A 27,051-nucleotide genomic window follows, 5' to 3' on the forward strand; every position below is an offset into this window, starting at 1 on the left:
GGTCTCCCCATCCACCGCGGGACACGCTTCCCTCGGTCTCCCCATCCACCGCGGGACACGCTTCCCTCGGTCTCCCCATCCACCGCGGGACACGCCTCCCTCGGTCTCCCCATCCACCGCGGGACACGCTTCCCCTCTGTCTCCCCATCCACCGCGGGACACGCTTCCCTGGGTCTCCCCATCCACCGCGGGACACGTTTCCCTCTGTCTCCCCATCCACCGCGGGACACGCTTCCCTCTGTCTCCCCAGGCCCGGCTGCCCCTGAAGTGGATGGCCCCTGAAAGCATCTTCGACAAGGTGTACACCACGCAGAGTGACGTGTGGTCCTTTGGGGTGCTTCTCTGGGAGATCTTCTCTCTGGGTGAGTGCAGGATGGGGTGCCAGTGGGGAGAGGAGGCCAGGTCACCGGCGGCAGGTTACACGACCGGCCCTGCTGGAGTAAGGGACTGGGCACCTGGAGGTGTGTGCCAGGTTGTTCTGAAGCAGGTGGTTTGTGGGCCACCAAGGGCCCCCCACCCCTCCCCAGCCTGGCCCAGCCTCCGAGAGGACTTTGCCTCCAACGTGGGCCACCCTCTGTGGGGTGCACGTTGAAGCCTGGGCCAGGACTGAGCCTCTTCACATGGCAGCCCCAGAGGGAGCTCAGTGCCCTGTGAGCGGACGTGCCTACTACAAGAGCTCCGTGTGGGAACTCAGGCCCCACTGCGAGCATGATGAAGTCTCCAGGCCAGGGTAGGGCAGTGAACTTGAAAAAGTTAAAATGTCACCAAGTAGCAACTGATACACGCTCCTGCGGAAACTAAAGGAGCAGGAAGAGTGTAGGAGGCGTGGGCGCTTGGGTAAGCCAGAGGGGCCCACGGAGGGAGTTCAGCAGTCCAGGACAGGGAACAGCAGGGGTTGGGGGGAGCAGCAGGAGAAGCAGCAAGAGGCAAGAGAGGCTTTGTTGAAACTGCCTGCAGGCGGCTCCCCCGCCGCCGATGATCCAGTAACCATGATGTCTACCGTGTCGCCAGTGCATGGATGCTCTTGGCACCCCTAGCAAGCAGGCGGCACAGTCCTCTTTTAACCAAATGAACTAGAGCTGGGGAGGGCAGAGCCCAGGTCCCAGGTAGAGCACAGTTGGGTGAGCCTGTCCCCACCCCACCACGGATGGGGGAAGGGACAGGACGGAGTGACTTGGGGAGGAAGGAACAGGACGGGGTGACTTGTGGGGGAAGGGACAGGATGGGGTGACTTGGGGGGAAGGGACAGGCTGGGGTGACTTGGGAAGGGACAGGATGGGGTGACTCGGGAAGGGACAGGCTGGGGTGACTTGCGGGGAAGGGACAGGATGGGGTGACTTGGGAAGGGACAGGCCGGGGTGACTTGGGGGGAAGGGACAGGCTGGGGTGACTTAGGGGAAGGGACAGGCTGGGGTGACTTGGGGGGGAAGGGGGACTAGGGACAGGGGGTGACTTGGGGGAAGGGACAGGCTGGGGTGACTTGGGAAGGGACAGGATGGGGTGACTTGGGAAGGGACAGGATGGGGTGACTTGGGGGGCTGGGCTGAGCCGCGGGAGGCTTGCTCCCCACCCACCTCCCCTTCCTGTTGTCAGGGGCCTCCCCATACCCCGGGGTGCAGATCAATGAGGAGTTCTGCCAGCGGCTGAGAGACGGCACGAGGATGAGGGCCCCGGAGCTGGCCACTCCCGCCATGTGAGCCTCCCCATGGCCCTGCAGGTGTTGGGGGCAGCAAGCGTCAGGGGCGTGGGGGTTGTGTCCATGAGAAGGTGGCATCAGGGAAGCCAGGGCCAGTAGGACAGGCCTGGGCACCGCCCTCAAGACACACGGGTAGTCTAGCATCGCTGCGATGGGCACCAGGAGGAAAGGCCGGGCGCTGTCAGAACAGACAGAGCCGAGTGTTCTGGGAAGGCATCACCGGGAGGGGACGCTGGGCTGACACTTGAAGGAGGAATGAGGGTAGCTGGACAAGAGCGGGAGACGTGTCAGGAGGAGGGCAGAGTGGGTGAGAGGGCCCAGGAAGGCTGGGGAACTGAAGGTGCTGGGGTGGGGGTGCATGCGGTCCAGCAGCCCACGTGATCCTGCAGACGCCGTATCATGCTGAACTGCTGGTCCGGAGACCCCAAGGCGAGACCTGCATTCTCGGAGCTGGTGGAGATCCTGGGGGACCTGCTCCAGGGCGGGGACCTGCAAGTGAGCCCCTTCCCCACCCCGTTCTACTATGGCCTTTGGCCCCTGCCCTGGGTCCCTGGCCCCAGCTGCCCCTCTAAGCCCCTCTAGGCTCTGCCCACCTCTCAGCTGCTAGGCTAGGGTGGTGCAGTCCTGGGCCCCTACCCACACCTCTTCCCCACACCCTTGCACCTTTCTGTTGAGCACACACCCGCTGCACACCTACGCTGCCTGCTCCAGGTGGTGTGTGGATAGTCAGAGCCTGTCCCTGCCCAAGGGGAATCCTAGGCTGGTCCCCCCTGGCCTGCGAGGCAGCCCCATCTCCCTGGCATCATCATGTTGCATTCCTTCACCTGGTGCCGGTTCTGTCCCCCACTCCGCTGAGCACACGGACCCTTGACCTGTGTGTCCTGACATCTCTCCCTCCCCACGTGGTGCTCCTCCAGGGTGGGGGATGGAGCCGGCTCCTGACCCAGCTTAAGGTGGAGCCTGGAGCAAGGACCAGGGAGAGGCCTGTTGCCCAGGCCTTAGGGATGGGGATGGGTGCTGTGGGTCTAGTTCCATCCAAAGAAGAAGGTAGGAAGTGCTGGCCCCAGTTCCTGAGGCTGCCGGCTCAGCCAAGGACTGGAGGAGGGATGATCTCGCTGAGCCCCGGCCTGCCCCACCTGCCTCATCCATACCTGGAAGGGCTGTTGGGAGAACTTAGCGAGGCTGGCACAGCCAGCATTCTGCTACCTTGACCCCTTACTTGTCTTGATGGCTGAGATGTGCTGGCTTCTGGCATGAGCTTGTTTCCTCCTTGGAGCACTCACATGCCCGCATGGTCTGTTAGGGCCCTATTTCAGGGGTCAGGAGCCCAAGCAGTCCTGAGGGCAGAGCGAGGCCTGAGGGCAGGGCGAGGGCCGAGGGCAGAGTGAGGGCTGAGGGTGGGGGCGAGGCCTGAGAGCCGAGGGCAGGGCGAGGGCCGAGGGCCGAGGGCCGAGGGCGGGGCCGGGGGCCGAGGGCCGAGGGCGGGGCCGGGGGCCGAGGGCAGTGGCTGGTGGTTTCTGGCCTGGCTGCCTCTCCTGTCCCCACCAGGAGGAAGAGGGGGTCTGCATGGCCCCGCGAGGCTCTCAGAGCTCAGAAGAGGGCAGCTTCTCGCAGGTGTCCACCATGGCCCTACACGTCGCCCAGGCCGACGCTGAGGACAGCCCGCCCAGCCTGCAGCGCCACAGCCTGGCCGCCAGGTCAGCTTCCTGCAGGTCGGGGAATGGGGTGGGAGAAAGCCATGCACGCAAGGTGCATTTTATCCCTCTGCGTCATCGGGGGAAAGCAAATCGTGCGACGTCAGAGACCAGTGTGCACGAACTCAGAGCACAGAGTGGCTTTAAGTGACCCACGGCAGGGTCCTTCCAAGACCATGTGACCTGGCTGCATGCTTGTGCTTGAGTCCTGTCCACCCACCAGTGTCCCCTCACCCCAACATCAAGGGTACTTTTTATTTATTTTTTTTTTGAGGCAGAGTCTCGTTCTGTCGCTCAGGCTGGAGTGCAGGGGCTCCATCTAGGCTCACTGCAAGCTCTGCCTCCTGGGTTCATGCCATTCTCCTGACTCAGCCTCCCGAGTAGATGGGACTACAGGCGCCACCACCACGCCCGGCTAATTTTTTGTATTTTTAGTAGAATCGGGATTTCACCATGTTAGCCAGGCTGGCCTCGATCTCCTGACCTCGTGATCCACCCGCCTCGGCCTCCCAGCAAAGTGCTGGGATTACAGGCGTGAGCCACTGCGCCCGGCAAGGGTACTTTCCTCACGGAGAGGTGGAGTGGACTGTGTTTGGGCCAAGATTCCTCCCAGGAATCTCTGATTATCTAAATCACTGATTAGTCTGGGGGTGAGTCCCCAAGAGTCCCTGGGAGCAGGGAAGGTCTCCGACTGTGAGGCGTGGTCAGGAGGAGAACGTAACCTCATTCCCAGAACTCTGCCCAGGCTCTCTTATCCCTGGCATTTCACACTCAGGATGGCTGTGCCACCCACATTCACAGCAGTGTTGCTGAGATGCAGGCTCTGCGTCCTGTGCCTCTGCCCTAGCATATGGCAGGGCTAGGCCTAGGGGACAACAACAGTTAGCTGGATTCTGCCAGGCTCCTTCCACAAACCCCTCAATACGTGCCTTAGCGCACCCACGTACGGGCAGGGCAGTCGGCGGCCTGCAGCCCCAGGGCTGCCTGGCTGGTCCAGGGGAGCCCATCCCCAGGAGGAGCTCCATGCCACACGGGGCTGGACGCCCCCTCACTTCCCATCACAGAGCTCAGCAGTGGACTCGGGAGGAAACACAGCCCAGGGTGCTGCCGGGGCTGTGGGGTAGACATCTGAGGCCAGGCCCACGGAGGAGCCCCTGCCGGCCATCAGACCCAGGCCTGTCCACACTCCTGCCCCAGCCTGGGGGTGCTTTCCAGGAGAAGAGGAGGCACAGGGACAGCGAAGAGAACTTCGAGGAGGGTTGCTGCGGCGCATTCCTCAGCACCTTCTGATTTCTCCCCACAGGTATTACAACTGGGTATCCTTTCCCGGGTGCCTGGCCAGAGGGGCTCAGACCCGTGGTTCCTCCAGGATGAAGACATTTGAAGAATTCCCCATGACCCCAACGACCTACAAAGCCCCTGTGGTACTTCACGTGAAGGGTGGGGGCTGCGCTTTCGGGTCAGGGCTGGGGCCGCCTCAGGGGAGGCAGTGTCAGGAATTCGTAAGGCAAATGGCAGAGCCCAAAGACTGTCCTTTGAAAGTGCAAGTCCAGGGAGAGCCTTGGGCACATCTGGGCCCTCCTGTGATGCCACGACTCACAGCTGCTTTCTGTCCTATGCCCTCGTCACCCCCATACAAGGCCTCCCCTCCTCAGCAGCACAGAAACCCCAGTGGAAGGACAGCTCCTCCTCGGCGGCAGGTTCGGGGTCCTGAGCCTGGTCAGTGAGCGCTGGGCAGAGGGACCCCATGGGAGCCTGAGGCCAGACCACAGGGACCTGAGTTCCTGCCTCCAGGGCCACTTGGAGATGTTGGGGGACTCTGAAAAGATCGCAGTTCCCCTCCCGTGTAATTCAAAATAAAAACCACACCAAGCCACAGTCGAAGGGTAACAAAGCCCCCCAAACCGGGAGGCAGCCTCACGTGGATCATTTTCTTGAACTGTGAGCAGCCAGGTTGGGAGGCCTCTCCCTGGTTCTCCCACAGCTCCCGCTCTTTCACACACTGCGCATATGCTTGGCCACCATGGAGGTCCCCCAGTGTGAGGTGTCCACAGGCCACACACAGCCCCCCGACCTCAGTGTGTCCCTCCGTGGCAGGGGCATGTGACTCTCACCCTGGGATGGAATGGACGCCTCGTTTCCGGCTCAGCTTCCCAGGGACAGGTGTTAGGTCAGCCGAGCTGCAGGGTCATGCCGCACCGTCCTGGCTGGGTGTGGCTGCCCTGCAGGAGGGCTTCAGGCGGGACCCACAGCCTGGCTTGTTCTCTCCACACAGGACAACCAGACAGACAGTGGGATGGTGCTGGCCTCGGAGGAGTTTGAGCAGATAGAGAGCAGGCATAGACAAGAAAGTGGCTTCAGGTAAGGGCTTCATGAGGCTCCTGCACTGCCCATATGGACATTACCCTCCCCTGGAGGAGGGAGGCTGGGGCCTGGGTGTGCCCAGCCCTCTTCCTGGAACCTTTCATGACTCCCTATGACCTTTTCGCGTGTTCAAGGTGAACTGCCCTGAGACTCCCCTCCTGACCTAGCACCACAGGACCCCCTCCCTGTCACATGCTGACCACGCGGGTGCTGGTCCCGACACTTCCCTGTCATCTGACAGAGCTCAGATGCTGTGTCTTTCTGACACCACATGTACCCACCATGCCCAGGGCACCCACACTGTCCTCCAGGTTGGGGAGGCCGCCCCAGCCCCAAAACCCCTGAACTTCAGCCAGTGGCTCCAGAAGCCAGGTAGATACTGTAATCTGAACTGGCTGGTGTAGGGTCCAGTCCTGCAGGGCTTAGCGGTGTTCTCCCCGTGTGTGGAGACGAGAGATCGTAAGAAATAAAGACACAAGACAGAGATAAAGAGAAAACAGCTGGGCCCAGGGGACCACTACCATCAAAACGTGGAGAACGGTAGTGGCCCCGAATGCCTGGCTGCGCTGATATTTATTGCATACAAGACAAGGAGGCAGGGTAAGGGGGGTGAGGCGTCCAAGTGATTGAGAAGGTGAAGCAAGTCACGTGATCATAGGACAAGGGGCCCTTCCCTCTTACGTAGCTGAGGCAGAGAGAGAGAAGGCAGCAAACGTCAGCGGTTTTTTCTCTGCACTTATAAGAAAGATCAAAGATTTTAAGACTTTCACTATTTCTTCTGCCGCTATCTACTAAGAACTTCAAGGAGGAGCCAGGAGTACGGGAGGAACGCGAAAGTGGACAAGGAACATGAACACGGAAGCACAGCACCACAGGGAAGGGTTTAGGCCTCTGGATGCCTGCGCGCAGGCCTGGATAATATCCAGCCTCCCACAAGAAGCTGCTGGAGCAGAGTGTTCCCTGACTCCTCCAAGGAAAGGGAGACGCCCTTTCGTGGTCTGCTAAGTAACGGGTGCCTTCCCAGATACTGGCATTACCGCTTGACCAAGGAGCCCTCAAGCGGCCCTTAGGCGGGCATGACAAGAGGGCTCACCTCAGGCCTTCTAGGTCACTTCTCACAATACCCCTTGAACACCTGACCCTATGCCCCCCGGTTATTCCTTGGTAATACGAGTAATACATCAAAGAGTAATATTAAAAGCTAATTAATCATGTTTATACTAATGATTGATAATGTCCATGATCATCTCTATATCTAATTTGTATTATGACTATTATTCTATTTATTTTATATATATATATATATATATTTTTTTTTTCTTTTTTGAGACAGTCTCACTGTCTCCCAGGCTGGAGTGCAGTGGCGCAATCTCTGCTCACTGCAAGCTCCGCCTCCCAGGTTCACGCCATTCTCCTGCTTCAGCCTTCTGAGTAGCTAGGACTATAGGCGCCCGCTACCACGCCCGGCTAATTTTTTTGTATTTTTTTTTTTTAGTAGAGACAGGGTTTCACCATGTTAGCCAGGATGGTCTCGATCTCTTGACCTCGTGATCCGCCTGCCCTTGGCCTCCCAAAGTGCTGGGATTAGAGGCGTGAGCCACCACGCCCGGCCACTCTTTTCTTTATTAGACTGAAACAGTTCGCGCCTTCAGCCTCTTGCCTCAGCACCTGGGTGATCCTTCGCCCACAGGCTGGGACGTATTTTGACAACAGAGAAATACCCGCATGTGCCTGTGCAGATAGAAAATGAACTCCATTTGCCCAGCATGGTAGCCAGGGGACAAACAGCTTTGGCCAATTTGAACATTGAAACTTTTAAGGGTATAGATTTAAACAAAGACTTTAGTGTCTGCTTAAAAGATTCACTTTATTTTTTATTTTTTTATTTTTATTTTTTGAGACAGAGTCTCACTCTGTCACCCAGGCTAGAGTGCAGTGGTGCGATCTCAGCTCACCGCAACCTCCGCCTCCCAGGTTCACGTGATTCTCCTGCCTCAGCCTCTTGAGTAGCTGGGATTACACGCGTGTGCCAACATGCCCCCAGCTAATTTTTTTTTTTCTTAGTAGAGACCGGGTTTCGCCACGTTGGCCAGGCTGGTCTTGAACTCCTGGCCTCAAGTGATCTGCCCTTAGCCTCCCAGAGTGCTGGGATTACAGGTATGAGCCACCACGCCAAGCCCATCAGGTGACTCCTGTTAGTACCTGGTTTTGGAAAATTAATGGTGGTCACATTTACGGAAATAGCTTTGGGCTAATTTTTCTTCACCAAACGGCATTTCGACATTCAAAAAACAAGGTAATTAAGTAAAAGGTGTAGCAGAGGATGATGGCCTCGTAAATTCAAACCTCTGCACACCTTCGAGAAACAGCACAGCCCCTCGAGATCAAAGAAGGCCGCTCAGCCCGGCCTTCGGCTCAGCTAGGAGACAGACTCCGTGCAAACGTGAGCTGGGGACTCAACACCAGGACCCGCACGGCTGAGCCTGCACCACGGTGGGAGCGTCAGATAGGGCTGTCCTGTGAGAGGAGAGTGTGACGAGGTCCTTGGGGGTGTGGCAACACAGACCCCCGGGTGACGGAGGAGACGGGGCTGCGAGGAGAGCTCCCTTGTCAAGCCCGAGGCACTGGGCAGCCGTCTTGCTTCTGAAAGGGCAGCGAGCCAGAAGGGAGTGCAGCCCCTTGGATGCTTGGTGGAAGAGGAAGAAGAAAGCTCCAGAAGATATGGGTCCTGAGGAAGCAAGATGGTATCCAGAAGTCGGAAGAAGACGCGTGATGGATTTGTTCATTTGAGAAACTGCACCACCCTATATCGGCAGCAGAGGGCACTGTTCTTTGTCCTCTGTTCATGATGAGCAAAGAAGAGGTGCCGTAGGTCTCTGGCAGGTGCATCCACTTGGCATACAGAATGCTGTCCAAACAGGTGCAAGGAGAGAATGTGCCTTGGGGGGTGTGTGGGGAGAAGAAGGAGGAATCTATCTGCCTAGTCCTTCGCCATCTCCTGTTAACCACTGGTCGGCACTTGCCCCATGGGGGGTCACCTCCTCACTCCTGGGTTGCATCATCCAGCCCCTTCAGTACCCTCAGGATGCCAGAGCCCGTGCCTATAGATGGGGCTTTTCACCTGCATCTGTGGGTGGAAGGAGATCAGGAAACTGAGCTTGTGGTCACTCGGCGTGGCTGCATGGAGCCAGTGGAGGGCCTAGCTCTTTTGGGTAAAAGACTACCTGGCCCCTGGTGGCAGGATGATAACGGGACGTGTATGGAGCCTTCAGAAGGAAGAATGCACTCAAAGGAACTTGAGATGATGCCAAAGATACGAGTTTGAGTTGGCACGTTTAAGTGAAGAAATGTAGGATGCCACCAAAATCCCTAGTCCCACCCATAGGAGAAGTGGCTGTTTGTGGTGCAGGAAATCCTAACATGAATAATCCCTCCATACAGTTATAGGAACAAGACAGAACATTAGAGTTAAAACTTCCCAGTAGACAATTGTTTAAAAGAAACGGGAAAATGAACAAAATGCTCCAACATGAATTAAACATATAAGGAAACAAGCAGTGGCTTGTTTTCGTTGAATCTGAAATTCAAAATTCAAAATTTCAGAATAGAAACGGATGGACAGTGTGATGATACAAATGAGAGCGGACTAAATTCAGGAAAGAAATCAAAATAAAAGATAGATTCGGCCAGGCAGTAGCTCTCACCTGTAATCACAGCACCTTGGGAGGCTGAGGCAGGAGGATCACTTGAGGCCCGGAGTTCAAGACCAACCCGGGCAACAGAATGAGATGCTGTCTCTACAAATAATGATTTAAAAATTAGCTGGCTGTGGTGGTCCATGGCTGTGGTAGCAGCTGCTCAGCAGGCTGAGGTGGGAGAATTGCTTGAGCCCAGAAGGTCAAGGCTGCAGTGAGCCATGATCATGCCACTGCACTCCAGGCTGGGCAACACAGCAAGACCCCATTTTGGGGGGGAAAAAAACCTGATAAATCCTTTCTAAAACGAGGGAACTACAGGGACAATATGTATGAGCAGACTGATAGTGGCAGACACAGAAGATGGACGTGAAAAGAGGAAAACAAAACTGAAATAAAAGAGGCAAAAGGATCAGAAAGTGACAGGAGTAGAAAAGAGCCAATATATATAAAATTGGGAGTCCCAGAGGAAGAAAACGCAAACAGTAAGAGAACTAATATTTTAAACTTAAATCAAGAGTTTTCAGTAGCACCATGCAAAGCACCAAACAAGAAATCAACATCTTCAAAAAATGCAAAGTGAGCACTTGAGGATGGTGCATGTAGGGCAGGCAGAGAGGAGGGCAGGGGCAGAAGCCACCTCCTAGGCCAAGGCGAGAAGCCTGGATTTGCCTCGTGGAGTGACGGGAAGCCGTTGGAGGGTGTGTCAGGAGGAGAATGACAAAGTGTAACTTGAAGGACCTCTCTGAAGGGTGGACCACCGGGAGGCCAGGGTGGAAGCAGAACAGTCCGCAGGAGGATGTCACAGAGATGGCAAGGACGCAGCTGGCTCTGCAGGAGGGGCCAGGAATGGAGATGCTCGGATGTGTCCTGGAGTTAGAATGGACAGGACTTCTGGATGGACTGGATGTGAAGAGTGAGGGGAAGGAGGAAGCAAGGAGAACCCCAGGGTGCTTGGCTTGAGCGGCTGAGGTGACGTTGGTCCTGTTTCACTGAGATGGGCAAGACAGAGAGAACTGGGTTAGGGGATGAAGTTGGGCATTCTTCACAGTCTCGGGTCCAGGCTAGGGACAAAGCTCCAGTGAGTGCTGAATCCGATTAATCCGCTTTGCTGTTTGAGTCTAGTCTGTGTATGTTTTCTGAAGTCTGAACACATCGCATGCTCCGCTGTGTCCTTGGTGGTTCCCATCAGACCCTGACAGGGCTCCAGTCCCTCCTTTTGTTAGTTTGTTTTTGAGACAGGGTCTCACTTTGTCACCCAGGCTGGAGTGCAGCAGCACAATCTTGGCTCACAGAAACCTCCACCTCCTGGGCTCAAGCAATTTTTTTTTTTTTTTTTTTTTTTGAGACGGAGTCTCACTCTGTTGCCCAGGCTGGATCTCAGCTCACTGCAAGCTCCGCCTCCCGGGTTGATGCCATTCTCCTGCCTCAGCCTCCCGAGTAGCTGGGACTACAGGCGCCCGCCACCACACCCGGCTAATTTTTTGTATTTTTAGTAGAGACGGGGTTTCACCATGTTAGCCAGGATGGTCTCGGTCTCCTGACCTCGTGATCCGCCTGCCTCAGCCTTCCAGAGTGCTGGGATTACAGGCGTGAGACCCTGCGCCCGGCCTGAAGCAATTATTTCGCTTAGCTGGGACCACAGGCACCGCCACGCCTGGCTCATTTTTGTACTTTTTGTAGAGACGGGGTTTCCCCACGTTGCCTGGCTGGTCTCTAATTCCCGGCCTGAAGCCATCCGCCTGCCCAGGCCTCCCAAGCACTGGGATTACCAGTGTGCACCACCCACCACCCGGCCTTCTCTTACTGACACCACCTTCCCTGTCTTGGCAGCTGTAAAGGACCTGGCCAGAATGTGGATGTGACCAGGACGCACCCTGACTCCCAAGGGAGGCGGCGGCGGCCTGACCGGGGGGCCCGAGGAGGCCAGGTGTTTTACAACAGCGAGTATGGGGAGCTGTCGGAGCCAAGCGAGGAGGACCATTGCTCCCCGGCTGCCCGCGTGACTTTCTTCACAGACAACAGCTACTAAGCAGCACCGGACAAGACCCCCAGCACTTGGGGGTTCAGGCCCGGCAGGGCGGGCAGAGGGCTGGAGGCCCAGGTTGGGAACTCATCTGGTTTAATTCTGGTGGCACAGGAGTGTCCTCTTCCCTCTCTGCAGGCTTCCCAGCTAGGAAGAGCAGGACTCCAGGCCCAGGGCTCCCGGAGTTCTGTCACCACGACTGGCCAGGGCCACGCGCCAGCTGCCCCGGCCCCTCCCCCTGAGATTCAGATGTCATTAGTTCAGCATCCACAGGTGCTGGTCCTGGGGCCAGCACTTCCATGGGAATGTCTCTTTGATGACCTCCTTTCATCACACTGGGTGGTGGCCTGGTCCCTGTTTTCCCATGAGGAATCTGTGGGTCTGGGAGTCACAGTGATGGAGGTCAAGGCATAGCAGAGCGGAGGTCTCCCAAACGCCGTGTCCTCCACGGGCACACAGCTGCTCTTCCCACGAGGGCTGGCTGGCCTCACCCACCCCTGCACAGGTGAGGGGAGGAGGCTGTGTTTCCATCTCAAAGAAAGGAGGGATTTGCAGGGTCCTCTTCCGGGCCTGAGCAAACAGCTAAGTAGCCCCTGGGGTGGCCACCAGTACGACACACCAGCAACACAGGCAGCCCGCACACCCGCGCCTGGTGTTGAGAGCCATTCTGCAGGTCTTTTTCAACAGAACTTCACAGACTGTTAGAGCTGCTGAGAAGAATTTGCTTTCCGAACTCAGCCTGGAAGGTGCTCAGGGACAGCTGTACTGAGTCTAGATACTCTGAGCCCGCCCCAGGTCAAGGCCGGCAGAGCAGTCAGTGGCTCTGGAGAAGGCCCCTGCTCTCCCACCTGGCCCAGACTCCAAGGAGCCTGGGTCTGGAGCTGCCGGTCTGGTTCTTCCTTGAGAACCTGGACCTGCCACCTGCGGCCCCTCCCAAGCCACGAACCAGCTCATGAGAGACGAGCACTGTGGGATCTGCTAGGGAAGGCTCGGGGCCGGCACAAAGGACCACCCAGCATTGCCCTGTGCCACCCAGCATTCAGTGGACGTTCTGGGGCCCTGCCTTCAGCCTTTTCCTGGCCTGTGCCTGACAGCAGCACCCTGGCTGCTCAGAATGCCACCCTCAGAGGAGCAGCTGAGAGATCCCCTGAAGGCTGGAGGCATTCTGCTCAGGACCCCTATCCCAGCTCACAGTGCCCAAGACCCGCGTCCCCACGTTAGAACCACAGAGACTGACCATCACCCTGACTCCCCAAACCCACCCACAAGACGCTTGCAGGACAGGCACCGCGCAGCGAGCAGGGGCTTGCTCGGCCGACCCTCCCCTCCCCACCTCCCCCAGTGTGTGTTCCTCCAGGATACGCTGAGTGCATGTATAAGGTCATCGTCGTCGTCCCTGTGGACCTCCCCCTTCCTCTGCACGTCGTCCAAGGTGGGACTGCCGTGTCGGGCTTTCCTAGGAGGATCCGGAGGTGGTTCTCTGCAGAGGACCAGCCTGGCCCCTGGTGCGCACCTCTCCTCCCTTCTCCTCACTGCCCACCCACGCATGTACCGGGAAAAAAACCTACTATGCCCTTCTAGAGCATGTTCTCAGAAAAGATCGAAAATATTTAACAAGAGATAATAATAAATCTGATGCCAGTCTTTGTGTGTGTTGCAGGCCGGAGTGTTGCTTGTATTGTTTTTGCTTCTGTAATAAATCTAAATGGGAATACAGAAAAGCCCCCACATTTGGTTTGGACTTTTTTCTTTTCTTTTTTGAGACAGTTTTGCTCTTTCCCCCAGGCTGGAGTTCAGTGGCATGATCTCGGCTCACTGCAACCTCCTTCTTCCAGTTTCAAGCAATTCTTCTGCCTCAGCCTCCTGAGTAGTTGGGATTACAGGCACCTGCCACCATGCCCAGCTAATTTTTGTATTTTTAGTAGAGATGGGGTTTCACCATGTTGGCCACGCTGGGCTCGAACTCCTGGCCTCAGCCTCCCAAAAGTGCTGGGATTACAGGCGTGAGCCACCGTGCCCGGCCACTTTTTTTGTTTTGGTTGGTTAGTTTGTAGAAATGAGGTCTCACTGTGTTGCCCAGGCTGGGTTTGGACATTTTAACTTTCCATTATAATTGACGGAATTTAGCCACTGACCTTGACGTGTGTCAACCCAGGTGTCCACCAACAGGGTGTCCCCCCATGCCCAGGGGTGAGCAGCTCTCCAAGCCCAAAGTATGCCCGTGTGTTGGGAACTGAAACACCTCCGTGCTCCCGTCCCGTACCACTTCCTAGCAGGGCTGCACTCACACTTCTGGGCTCCTCTGGTCCTTCCCGGGTTGGACCTTCAGGGCTGGGCTCAAGCGTCCCTCCGGGTCCCAGCTGCCCTCTCACACCCCAGAGCACCACTCACTCCAGGCTGTGTGGATGGAAACAGCCAGCGAGCGGGGAGGGAGGAGTCGCACCAGGCTACAGTGTGCGCCCACTGCGAGGGCCCCTTGGTCCCTCCTGCCTCCCAAGAACCTTCTCACCTCCTCCTCTCAGGCTCCAACCCTTCTCTGGGTGCCACTGCCCACCTATGCCTCCCCACCTCCACCCCAGCCCTTCACTCTATTCATTTCTGCCAAGAGCCCTTCGTCACCTGCTTGGGGGAGGTTTGGGGCCCAGGACATGCCCGAATGTCCTTTGATGCTGTTGATTCTACTCTGATGTCCCCACTGCCCCTTGGTGTGGGGCGCTGTTCAGGCCCAGGTGTTTGCGTCCAGCAGGCAGAGCTCCTGGGTGGCTGCTCAAAGCCACACGTGGTCCCAGGCCCTGGAGTTGGAACTCACAAACCGCAGCCCCTGCTGTGAGGAGTGAAGAAGAGCGAGGAGGAAGACCAGAAGGACAGGCGAGGGAGGGAAGTGGGAGGTGGGACAGGAGGCCACAGGGGTCCTAGGGCCTGGGAGCCCGGAGTTGGGCCTGTTTCTTATTTTAAGGCTAGAGGGGCATTCTGAGAAGGGCTGACATCTTTGACTGACATGTCTGCTCTGAGAAGGAGGGATCTTGAAGGAGCTTGGCGGGGTCTGCAGGGAGCGGCCCCAGGGGTGCGAGGATGGCTCTGGAAGACCCTCTGGAACAGGAGCTCCGTTATTAGCTGGGCCTCTGGTGCCTGAATCCAGTGCAGAATCCTACAGACATCCACATCGGATATTTGGGAAAAAATCCTTTCCTCAGGGGTCTTCAACCGCAGCCCCGGGACCTGCACCCTCCACACCTCACCTGAGGTCCTGGGCGTCCTTGGCTGAGGAAGGGTTGAGCTAAAGTGCCAGGCAGGCTGGGAGGACGTTATGGGGATGGAGAGCCCGACTCCGGACGAGGGTCTTTGCGGCTTTCTCACTTCTGGGAAGGCACCGAGTCCAGATGGGAGGAAGAGCCCAGAAGAGAAGGCAGAACACACGAGCAGCAGCCAGGTCTGCAGGGCGCTGGGGTGCTAGCAGGCCAGGAGATCAGAGGGACCCCCGGGAGGGCCCACACGGCCCCTGCCCTAGATTCTCCTTATGCTTGTGAGGAGGGAACCCAAAAAGCAGCTTCCAGCAGCAACGCAGGTTCCCCTCCCTCTCGTTTCCCCTGACCCCATCCCCACCCCATTACCACTCCCAGGCCACTCCACCCCAGTAGGCCCAAATCGACTTTTATTTATTTTGAGACAAAGTTTCACTCTGTCACCCAGGCTGGAGTGCAGTGGTGCAATCATAGCTCACTGCAGCCTCAACCTCCTGTGCTCACGTGATCCTCTCGCCTCGGCCTCCTGAGTAGCTGGGACTAGGGGGGCTCACTATGCCTAGCTTCCAGGTAGACTCTTGAAGCTGTGTGCTTAGCCCAGATAATCAGCCACAGTGTCCAAGGTGTTAGCCAGTCCCCAGGTCACTGGGACCATCTCTACTCCAATCTCTGCATGTGGATTCAGGGAGGGGACCACAGCATCACTGAGCGGGGGCTGCCTTTGTGCCTTTGGCAACCACCAAAGGCCTGGGTCTCCTCTGCCACTGGGCAGAGGGCCTGGGGCAGGCTGGGCTCTGGGGGCTCCTCAGGGCTGGGAGCGGAGGATGGGGTATGAGATGTGACACCCTGCAGCTGGCGAGCCTGAGCCCAGCACCTCCCCTTGGAGCCCCTGCAGCTGGTGAGCCTGAGCCCAGCACCTCCGCTCCGAGCCTCAGTTTCTCACTCATGACTGCCACCTTGCAGAGCTTTGGTGATAAAAGTCATAAGGCCCCAGTGGTGCTGGGGGTGACCACACCCAGGCAGAAGCCCCCTTCCGACCAAGTGATGTGAACAGGGGCCTGTGAGCCCCCCTTGACTCACCTACCCACCCACCCATGCACCAGCTAACACACGCTCCCACCCGTCCCCCATATGCCCGATGGACTGAAGGCTTGTGTCCTCCTGAAATGTACATGTTGAAACCCTATTCCCAGTGTGATGGTGTTAGGAGGCGAGGCCCATGGGAGGTGAGTAGGTCATGAGGGTGGGGCCCCTGGGAATGGGATTAGTGCCCCTACAAGAGGAGGCCAGAGAGCCCCCCAGCCCTCTTTCCACCACGTGAGAAGTCAGCTGTCAGGAAACCAGGAAGCGGCCCTCACCAGACCCCGGATCTGCCTGTGCCTTGATCTTGGCCTTCCCAGCTTCCAGGACTGTCAGAAAGAAATGTGAGCCCAGCCTCAAAGCAGTGTGCACAGGGGAAATGCACCCCTCCTGAGGGCAAACTGGGGGGTATCTGAGGTCAACAAGCGCCCACACACTCCGCCCACCCTTGTTCTGCTCTGGAGGAGTAACTGGCTGCAGCCACCACTGCGGGGAGAGGGGACCGTTTCCCCTTCCTGGGCCCAATGGAGGACACCACCTTCCCCTCAGAGGCGCATCCGAAGAGGGAAGCAGAAACTCGTAAACTTTCCACCAGAGCCACGGGTGGCCAAAGCCGCCATAAACCTGATGGTGGGCAGGGAGGCTAGAGGGTGTGGGGGCTGAACTGGGGCTTGACGGGGAGCCCAGAGCGGCCATGGAGAGAGAGGATTAAGGGATTCGGAACGTGTCTGGGGCAGCATCCTTGGCAGCCTGGGCTGCCCCTCTGTGGGACACAGGGGTGGAGTCAGCCAGGCAGCTCCCAGGGTCCCTCCTGTCCCTGGCTGCTCTGAGGCACTGCCAGGAGCTCCATCACAGCTGGTTTGTGGGCAGCAGGGCCACACAAGACTGCCCAGGCCTGGAAGGAGGCAGCTCCCCTGAGAAGGACACGGCCTCCCTAGGGACAGCCAGGTACCTGGAAGTCATCAGCCAATCTCCACGGAGAGGCAGCAGTAACGGAAGGGAATGCTCAGAAGGGGCTTTGCTTTGGGACGGCAGCAACTGCATCTCTGCCATGGTGGGATCTTGGCCTGGAGTCTGGGCTGGGGCCTCCCCTGGGTCTGACCCCCCAGCTCTCACCCCTGCCTGGCTGCTCCCAGCCCTGGCACGTGGAGGCAGCATAGGACAGTGTGCCTTCCAGGTCAATGGGGGGGCCTTGCCACCCCCTGGGGATACTGGGCATGTGAAGAGCATGGCCTGGGCACCGTGCAGACCCATCTCAGACTGCCAGGGGACTGTGGGCAGGTCACTGACATTCTCTGAGCTGTGCTTCTTCTAAATCGTGAGGGTGATCATGCCCTTCTCACCCCAGAACCATTCCACTCAGGAAACCACTTCAGTCCCTGGACACAATGGGGCTCTGGGGACTGGAGTGCTTTCCTCAATGGAATGGTATTGGGGTGGGGAGGAGAGGGAGTGCTGCTGGGCACACAGAGGTGTGGAGCCCTGCCCAGGCTCACCCCATGAATCCCTGCCAGCACCCCTTCCTCAGCCTCCTTCCTCACTGAACAGACTGAAGCAGGGAAGTGGGGCCTAATGAGACACCACGTTTCCTGTGCTGCTGCTGCTGTGGCCAGCACGGTCCTTGGAGCAGTGGGGTGAAGCCTCACCGGAGGGCCCTGGGGATGGCACCAGCGCTTGTGTGCCTGGGCCCAAATTGGTATCGGAGGTTTGGCACTGCTGGCTGCCAGCCTGTCACTCCAAGGAGGACAACTCTCTAAAAAATTGGAGCTAAGAGGCCGGGAGCGGTGGCTCACGCCTGTAATGCCAGCACTGTGGGAGGCCGGGCGCGGCTGCTCACGCCTGTAATCTCAGCACTGTCAGAGGCCGGGCACGGTGGCTCACGCCTGTAATCCCAGCACTGTGGGAGGCCGAAGCAGGCAGATCACGAGGTCAGGAGATCGAGACCACCCTGGCTAACATGATGAAACCCCGGCTCTACTGAAAATACAAAAATTAGCCGGGCATGGTGGCGGGTGCCTGTAGTCCCAGCTACTCAGGAGGCTGAGGCAGGAGAATCGCTTGAACTCCAGATGCAGAGGTTGCAGTGAGCCAAGATCGCACCACTGCACTCCAGCCTGGGCAACAGAGCGAGACTCCATCTCAAAAAAAAAAAAAAAAAGGAGCTGAGAGATGGCAGGGAAGAATGAGGTATGAGGTCCTGGTGACATCCTTTGAGCCTGGATCAACCCTTCCCTGAAGGCGGAGCCATTCCTGGAATTTCAGTCTTTGCTTAAGCCACGTGGGTCAGCTTTTCTGTCACTTTCACCAATGCCCCGAACCCATAAGGCAGGAACCACATCGACAGCACCTGCTCCCCCTCCCCACAGCAGAGCCCTGTGGGTGGGAGGGCCCCCGACAGGGAAGGGGCAAAAGAAGTGGTTCGTCAGATCAATATTGACCCAGGGGACGGTGCCACAGGGGGTGACCCAGGGGACGGTGCCACAGGGGGTGACCCAGGGGACGGTGCCACAGGCGGCGCTCAGGATATGCTCACGACACTGCCCAGTGCCCAAAGCCCCATGGGGCCAAGCTGTAAGGAAGGAGGATGGGGGCTGAGGAGCAGGTGCTGAGCGCCCCAGGGCCCATGGGGCCGAGCCATGAGGAAGGTGCACGGGGGCTGAGGAGGGGGAGCTGGCAGGGATTCATGGGGCGACGCTGGGCAGGGCTGCACACCTCTGTGAGGCGGGTGAGCCAGGTGCCTGGGTGAGCCCAGCAGCACTCCCTGGTCTGTCCTCGCCTGCCGAGCCTTGCCACACCCCAGCCTGCTCCCCACCAAACCACTTCCTACTGGCGCAGGAGAAAGCCCAGAGTCCCTGCTGGGACAGGCCGAGGTGCCCGTCCTTGTGGGCCGCTCAGGGCAGTGTGGAGGGGGTTCTGCTGCCGGCCGCTGTGTGGCCCTAGCCAGGGACACTTCCCCAGGTGGGGACTTGGGGGTTGTGCTGGCCAGGGCTGGGGGCCAAGACCAGGCTATGGCCAGGAGCCCCCACAAGTCCCTTGAAAAAGGGTCCTAGGACCACTGAGAAACGCAGGGTGCCGGCTGATGCCACCAGGGCTGCCCATCGGTCCCCACCTTCGGGTGGGAAAGTTTGCTCAGAAGGAATGAGGAAGGGACCTCGGGGCCGGGGTCCAGCGCCTGCGGGCTTTGGCTCTAGACAGAGAAAGAAGAGCAGTTTCTACTGGAACAGCACCACAGACCCCTCCCAAAGCCTAAAATCATTCTAGCACGGAGGGCTAACGTAACCAGGGCCCAGCCATCAGGACACCACGTGACAGCCAGCTATCCCAGGAGAGCAGAGGTGGGCAGAGAGGGACCCCAGAAAACTCCGGCAATGAACAGTCCCCAAGATGCCTGCTCTGGCGGGGAGCTGCACTCACCTGCCCAGGTGACCACATCAGAGAGGCGTGGGTATCCCGAGTTCAGCCCAGTTTGCTTAATAATTTATGTACTCAAGGCATTACAAAGAGAGGGCACCAGAGAAAGAGGGATATCAAAGAGAGGGGGCATCACAGAGAGTGGGGGCCTCAGAGAGAGAGAGAGGACATCAGAGAGGGGGGCATCAGAGAGAGAATGGGGACATGGCGGGGGCATCAGAGTGTGCATCTGCTGCCTGAACAGCCCTCCACAGGTGTCTGCGGAAACACCGCCAAAGTGTGGGCCGGGCGGAGGCACCGTGAACCTCTAGGCCCCCCGGCAGGAGCACCCAGGGGCTGAGTACCCTGCTCCAAGGCCCTGAGGTCCTTCAATTGGCCCCAAATTCAATATCTGGCCCCTTCCCCAGAGCCGCAAAGTGCTTGTTTACCTTCCAGCTCTTCCTGCATTCCGTGGGAGTGGGCAAGGTGTGCGTGTTTGTTTTGGCCCAAAAGATGCCCTGCAAACACTGCCCGGAACAGGCTGACCGTGTCGTCTGCAGACAGTGCCAAGCGCTTTCTCAGTGTCTCGGCAGACCTGCGCCAGCAGGGGCTGCAAGCAGGAGTGGCAGGGAAGGTCCAGGCCGATGTGAGGGCGCTGCCTACCTGCCCCTGTCTCATGCCGGGCAGACTCTGACACTCACCCTGGAAGCCTCACCTGGCCTGGCCTTCAAGGGGCAGCACTTCCACGCCCCAGCTCCTGGAACCTTAGAATGTTAGGCCCAGCAGGGACAGTCTCGGCAGCCTGACAGGGGCGTCATTGTGAGATGAGGGGACTGTCCTAGGTTATCTAGGTGAGCCCTAAATGCAACAAGACACACTCATAAGATGGCAGCAGAGGTTTCACACTCATACACACTCACACACACTCACACACTCACACACGCACATTCACACACACTTGCACATAATTCAAACCCACACTCATATCCACACACTCCCTCCCACACTCACTCTCCCTCTCACACAGACACACTCATTCACACACACTTGTACACATATTCACACTCAAACACACCCACAAACTCACACCCACACTCACCCCCTTTCACACGCTCATTCTCATTCACTGTCCATCTTACACACGCACACCTGCATGCATATTCACTCTCACCCTCCCCACACACCCACACCCACACACACCCACACACAACCCTCACACCCCCACACACCCACACACAAACCCTCACACACACCACACCACACACACACACCCCCCACACACACAAGAGGAGGAGGCCATGTGACCAGGGAGGCAGAGACTGGAGTGACGCAGTCACCAGCCGAGGGGCCCTGGCAGCCCCCATAAGCAGGGACAGGCCAGGAGGGGATAAGCTCCCGGAAAGGCCCAGCCTCTGGAGGAAGAGCGGCCCCGCCGACGCCTCGCCTTCACCCCTGACACTGCACTTCTGGGCTCCAGAACTGTGAGCGGAGTAAATGTGTTGTTTTCACCCACCAGGTGTGTGGCGACTTGTCACAGCAGCCTCAGGAAACGAATACAGAGGCAGCCGCTGACCCAGCTGTGCAGGTCTAGGCGCAGACGAGACCCTCGGCCTGCCTGACCCCCCACTACTGCAGAGGCTTCGACAGGCGTGGCCCCCAGAGCCAGTGTGGGGTGAGGGGCTGGGCCAGCCTGAGGTGAGTCCTGGCTTGACTTGACCATGGCAGTTCGGGAGAGGAGAGCACATCCTTTGGCCCTGTCAGTGGTGAAACGGGGACACTGTGACACACATCTCCGGGGAGCCAGGGGATGTATTTTTGGAATCCGAAATCTTGGGGCACATAGGAATGCGGGCCTGTCACCACCCTGCAGGCTTGTGGGAAATGAGAACAGACCCACCCAAGGCACCATGAGCCGGAAGGTGGAGGGAGGTTATTTTGAAGACAAAGGATCCCTGGAGGCGAGTGCAAGGGGCCACTGGAGTGGCCAGGACCCCAAGCACTGCTGGGGACCCACAGATGCGGCCTCCCCCTCCTCCTGGCCTCGGCAGCATCGGTCTTTCCCGCGGTCAGCATTCTCTGGTCCCCAGGCAGCATGGGGAAAGGTGGCCCCAAAGTCAGCTCCCCAGATGCGCCCACTGTGATTGCTTGGGCCAAGGCTGCCAGATCCTGCTCAGAAGAACAAGCATCATGAGGATGTGGATCCTTGTGCATTGTTGCTGGGAAGGCGGCGTGGTGCCGCTGCTCTGGGAGAGATGGCAGATCCTCACAAATGACACATGCAAGTTCCACAGGCTCCAGCCATTCTACCTCTGAGCAGCCACCCAAAACAGCCAACAGCAGGGTCTCAAAGAGGCATTTGCACAGCCGTGTTCACGGCCACATTACTCACAGCAGTGAAAACACGCAAGCATCCACGTGTCCACCCACAGGTGAAGTGAATGGGTGAAGAAAATGTGGCATAGCCATGCAGTGGAGCAGTATCCTGCCCTAAAAAGGAAGGAAACTCTGAAAGTCATGAATGAACCTGGAGGATGAACCTAAGTGAAATATGCGAGACACAGAAGACAAGCACGGCCCGATTCCACTCATAGGAGGTGCCGGGAGTGGCCAAATTCAGAGACAGAAAGTGGAATGGTGGTGCCAGGGGCTGGGGGAGGGGAGTGGGGAGTGGTTTAATGGGCTCGGAGTTTCAGTTTTAGAAGAGGAAAAGAGTTCTGGAAACGGATTATGGTGATGTTTGCACAACATTAGAATATACTTAATGCTAACGGAGTGCGCCCTTAAGATGGTGAAGATGGGCTGTGCGGGGTGGCTCACACCTGCCATTGCAGTACCTCGGGAGCCTGAGGTGGGAGGATTGCTTCAGGCCAGGATTTTGAGACCAACTTCGTCAACGTAGCGAGCCCCCATCTCTACAAAAAATAAAAATAAATCAAGCCAGGTGTGGTGGCTCACACCTGTAATCCCAGCACTTTGGGAGGCTTGAGGCAAGAGTATCTCTTGAGGCTAGGAGTTCAAGACCAGTCTGGGCAACACAGTGAGACTCTGTCTCTACAAAAAATAAACAAAATTAGCTGGACATAGTGGCGCATACCTGTAGCCCCAGCTGCTTGGGAGGCTGAGGTGGGAGAATTGCTTGAGCCTGGGAGGTCGAGGCTGCAGTGAACCAAGATCACGTTACTACACTCCAGCCTGGGTGACAGAGTGAGACTCTATCTCAAAAAACAAACAAACAAAAAACAAAATCAAAATCCGCTGAGTGTGGTGGCTTACACCTCTAGTCCCAGCTACTTGGGAGTCTGAGGTGGGAGGATTGCTTGAGCTCAGGAGTTCGAGACCAGCCTGGGCAACATGGCAAGACAGTGTCTTTACCACCACCAAAAAAGTAATTAACTTCAAAATGTTTTTAAAAAAGAAAACGTATTTCCCATTAAAATTACTTCCATGGTGACCAACAAAACACAACACAACCAAACTCCAGATTTATAATGCAAAAATCCTCCCCAAAAAATAGTCAAGGAAAAGCGTAAGTGAACAGAAACAATGTGAATGCGTGCGCCTGGCCACGACAGTTAGCAAGGCACAACTGTCTGCAGGTGCGGAGGAGGCCGCGGTAGCTCGGGGTGGCTGAGGGCTAAGACATGCTGTCAGCCATGGCGAAGCAATTCCAGGACATGCCTGAAGAGTCGGGTCCTCCCACCCAGGAGCCTGTTTCCCACGCATGCCAGCTACACTTTACAAAAGAAAGGAGAGACTTTGCACCAACAATGCTGAGATCAGCCATGAACCAAAAAGTGAGGCACTCAATGCTCGATGCCTGGGGTCAAAAAATAGAGGAAAAAAGAAGGACTAAAAGCAAATTAATTAATGTATCATTTGCAAAAGTTTTCAAAATGTGTTCTGCTCTCCATCTGTCATACTTCTTCAGGTGACAGACAAGTGAAGACATTTAGAGAAACTCTGGAACGGCCCATCTACTGGTGTCGAGGCTAGTTTTGAAGACAGAAAAACGCCCCACTTCTTTCTGCTTGCACTAAGCTGCCCGTGGCCCGGCCAGGCAGGTGGCCAGGAGTGAGGCCTGATCGTCTCTGGCGCCTCCACCTCGGCTTCCTCACAGGCGCAGAAGGCGCCCACGAGGACCCCCATTGCCTGACATTACCACGGTCTGGGATCAGAGGCAGGGACCACGGACCTGCTGCCGCCTCCGAGCCAGGACCTGCGCCGCCCCCGCCCCTGCTCTGGCGCGAGGGAGCCTCCCCCTCACCTGCGCCCAGCCCTGCAGTGAGGCCCATGGGGTCAGACCGCAAAGCGAAGGTGCGGGCCGGGGTGGGCCTGGCGGAGACAAAGGCCAGGTCTGCCTGCTCTCAGAAGGCCCAGCTCTGGGCCCCAGTCCCTGCCAAGAGGAAGTGCTCGAGGCCCGGGCAGGGAAGGGGGCACGGGATTCCCAGGGCCCGCCGGCCGCAGCAGGAAGTTGGCCAGGGCTCGACCACGAGCGGAGCAGGTAGGGCTTTCTCAGGAGCATGGGCGAGGCCGGCCCTGGAGGGGCGAGGACGGGGTATATGAAGCCTCGTGGCCGTGCCCAGGCAGCCGCAGGTCCCCAGCGCGCCCCGAGCCCCTGCGCCATGAAGCTCGCCGCCGCCTTCCTGGGGCTCTGCGTGGCCCTGTCCTGCAGCTCCGGTGAGCGCCCTGGGCTCCTGGCCCGCACGGTGGGGCCTGAGGCCTCGGTGCCCGCTGCGCCCCCGCCCCTGCCTGCGCCGATCCTGGATCCCAGGGTCCTTTCAGCCTCTCCCAGCGCCCAGAGGGCTCCGCCACTCCGCTGCCCGTCGCGGGGACCCACGCCTGCAGCCTTCGGCCTCCCTCCTCTCAGGGCTCTCTCCAGCCTCGGGCCAGGACAGGGGCCGCCCCTGGCCTGGGGACAGCCGTCTGTCCCCTGTCTAGCGACCGTCCCTTCATCCTGCAAGGCGCAGCGCGAGTGTCCCCTCCTTTGGGGGCCTGTCCTGGAGCCTGCACAGAGTTCACCGGTCCTTCCGCCACCCTCAGGCCACTCCGGTGACCCTGCAGCGTCTCCTGGCGGGGCCGCCTCCCCAGACCCGCCTGTGTCCCGGGGGCTCGCACCCGGCAGGCCTCGGCGCAGGAGGGAGAGGGCGGTCGGGGAGCCGGGCAGGGCGCGACGGTTCCCGGGCGCCTCCCGCGGGGGCGCGTCCTGGGCCTGCCTTCTGGGGACCCCTGCGCGCAGGCGGTGACCCCTCCCCGTTCGCTTGCAGCTGTTGCTTTCTTAGTGGGCTCGGCCGAGCATGTGGCCCAGCCTGTCGCTGCGCTGGAGTCGGCAGCGGAGGCCGCGGCCGGGACCCTGGCCAACCCCTTGGGCACCCTCAACCCGCTGAAGCTCCTGCTGAGCAGCCTGGGCGTCCCCGTGGACCACCTCATAGAGGGCGCCCAGAAGTGTGTGGCTGAGCTGGGTCCCGAGACCATGGCGGCCGTGAAGGCTCTGAAGGCCCTGCTGGTAACGTGGGCACCGCGGGTACCCTTCCCGCGCGGGCGTCCCTTCCTGGCCAGCCTCAAAATTGCACCAGAGGTGTCCGGGGCCTACAGCAGGGCTGTTTCCTGTCCTGCCCCTCCAAGCCCTGTCCCTGGGAGAAGCCTGGGTCTCCCGGTGGGAACTGGGGCGGGGGGCGCATCCGAGCTGCAGGGCCGGGGAAGGCGGAGGTGGCCCCGCGAGGGTGCGCGTCCCCCGGAGACCCCAGCGGAACCGCCCCGCTCCCACTCCCCACAGAGCCGGCCGCTGCCGCGCCCTCGCCTGAGTTCTTGGTGGAGGGCCGGGGGCACTCAAGCTCGGCTTCTGCTTTCCAGGAGGCCCTGGCAATGTTTGGCTGAGCCGAGACTGGAGCAGCTACACCTGAGGACAAGACGCTGCCCACCCGCGAGGGCTGAAAACCCCGCCGCGAGGCGGACCGTCCATCCCCTTCCCCTGGCCCCTCTCAATAAACGTGGTTAAGAGCAGCTGGAGCCTGGTATTTTCTCACCCAAATGCTGATCCCTGTGGGGGACCGAGGGTGCCAAGTCCCAGATTTTGTGAGGGGAGGGGTGCTGTGTGAGAGAGGGAGAGAGAGGGTGCGAGAGTCTGCAGGTGGCATAGAGCCAGCAGCGAAAGGTGACAGAGATGGGGCCAGTATCAGAGGTAAACTGGATTTGGAAACAAAACTGGCAGGTCTTTCTTCCTGTTGTGCTCTGTAACTGTTTATGAAGCATAAAAATTATCTACTCCTTGAAGACTGGCAAGAAGGCAAACGCACCAAAGCCATTTGTTGCTAAGATTTGAAAGTTTTTCTTTTTTCCCTCTATATTGTAGATTTCTTGCTCGGAATGGGGGAGGAATGAGGGCTTCAGGAAATCCGCTGTTGGGCTTGTTTTCCCTGAGGTTTCTGCTGGTTTTGTTCAAATAACCTAGTGGCTTTGATTCCTTCTACTCTACCAGAGAGACCACCTTTTGTCAACTGATCCTAGTGTTGGTGGGAAGGTGCCCAGGGAACCCAGACGTCGGTGTCCGTTTCAGGGGAAGCCTCCCAGTCAACTTCCTTGCTGGGATAAATAACTCTGCCTCAGGTTGCTTGAGCAGGGCTTCCCCCCATCATGAATGTCCACACAAGAGTTAAAAAAATTTTTGGTTGGGCACGGTGGCACACGCCTGTAACCCTAGAACTTTGAGAAGCCAAGGCAGGTGGATCACTTGAGTCCAGGAGTTTGAAACTGGCCTGGGCAACATGAGGAAACTCTATCTCTACAAAAAATACAAAAATTGGCCAGTGCGGTGGCTCACACCTGTAATCCCAGCACTTTGGGAGGCTGAGGAGGGCGGGTCACGATGTCAAGAGATCGAGACCATCCTGGCCAACATGGTGAAACCTCGTCTCTACCAAAAATATAAAAATTAGCTGGGTGTGGTGGCACGCACCTGTAGTCCCAGCTAGTCGGGAGGCAGAGGCAGGAGAATCACTTGAACTGCGGAGGCAGAGGTTGCAGTGAACCAAGGTCGTGTCACTGCACTCCAGGCTGGTGACAGAGCAAGACTTCGTCTAAAAAAAAAGTACCAAAGTTATCCGGGCATGGTTGCATGTGCCTGTAATCCCAGCTACTCGGAGGCTGAGGTTCACTTGAGCGAGAGAGGTCAGGCTGCAGTGAGCCGTGACTGTACCACTGCACTCCAGCCTAGTCAGCAGAGAGATACCCCATCTCAAAATACATAAATAATACAATAAAACAAAAATTTTAGCCATTTTGATGAGTTCACAGTCAAACCACAACAGGGAATATGCCACCTGGATCCAGATTCCATGAAATCTTATCAACGCATTGCCCCCAAGGTCATGAAGGGTTGTGAATCTTCATGGGGTGGGGAAGGCTTTGGTCTGGACAACAGTGAACCAAGAGTGAGAATCACAAGGCCATGGGGACACCGACCTCAACATGACCCCAGGCCCACCTCCCCGTGTTACATATCCAGGCTTTTTGCAGGTTGTCTGCTAACAATTCCTTAACTAACTGGATTAAAACATCCAGATAAATCATTATGGGGACATGGTAGGCTACAGGAGCTTGTTGGAACTGACGGTGGGTGGGCTGTGGCTCTGTGTGGTACTAGACCAAGGACCCCATCCCAAGACGGCCCTGCTACCCTCCACCCCTGGAATCTTTCCAGGAAAACAATGGGGGGAAAGCAAAGTGCTTAGTCAAAAAGGGAAACTGCGAACACCAGTTGAAGTTCCAAGACCAGATGCAACGTCTAGCTTCCTTCCTCCTGTAGATTCCTGGAAGAGAGACCAATAGAATCCTGGAGGTGCTGGTCCCAAACCTACTCTTCTTCAGT

At 57.9% G+C, this 27,051-nt stretch overlaps 2 protein-coding genes across 2 annotated transcripts in view; both read left to right on the forward strand.

Moving 5' to 3' along the window:
- The window catches only part of FLT4 (fms related tyrosine kinase 4), a 45,345-nt gene extending 32,211 nt beyond the window's left edge, over positions 1 to 13,134 (forward strand). Inside the window, exons 24-30 of the mRNA XM_003279567.3 lie at positions 251 to 362; positions 1,594 to 1,693; positions 2,086 to 2,191; positions 3,245 to 3,393; positions 4,694 to 4,814; positions 5,666 to 5,751; positions 11,283 to 13,134. Of these exons, the coding sequence (XP_003279615.3) occupies positions 251 to 362; positions 1,594 to 1,693; positions 2,086 to 2,191; positions 3,245 to 3,393; positions 4,694 to 4,814; positions 5,666 to 5,751; positions 11,283 to 11,481 (873 nt within the window). The 3' untranslated portion in view covers positions 11,482 to 13,134. The remainder of the gene's footprint in view (positions 1 to 250; positions 363 to 1,593; positions 1,694 to 2,085; positions 2,192 to 3,244; positions 3,394 to 4,693; positions 4,815 to 5,665; positions 5,752 to 11,282) is intronic.
- A 10,598-nt stretch (positions 13,135 to 23,732) lies between these two features.
- Positions 23,733 to 25,187, forward strand: SCGB3A1 (secretoglobin family 3A member 1). Its single transcript, XM_003279588.3, has 3 exons — positions 23,733 to 23,864; positions 24,452 to 24,690; positions 25,038 to 25,187. Exons 1-3 carry the CDS (start codon positions 23,747 to 23,749, stop codon positions 25,059 to 25,061), a joined length of 381 nt encoding a protein of 126 aa, XP_003279636.3. The 5' UTR covers positions 23,733 to 23,746; the 3' UTR covers positions 25,062 to 25,187.
- Positions 25,188 to 27,051: the final 1,864 nt, after the last annotated feature.

The sequence above is a fragment of the Nomascus leucogenys genome, chromosome 2, assembly GCF_006542625.1.
Source record: "Nomascus leucogenys isolate Asia chromosome 2, Asia_NLE_v1, whole genome shotgun sequence".
In the NCBI taxonomy this organism is placed as follows: Eukaryota; Metazoa; Chordata; class Mammalia; order Primates; family Hylobatidae; genus Nomascus; species Nomascus leucogenys.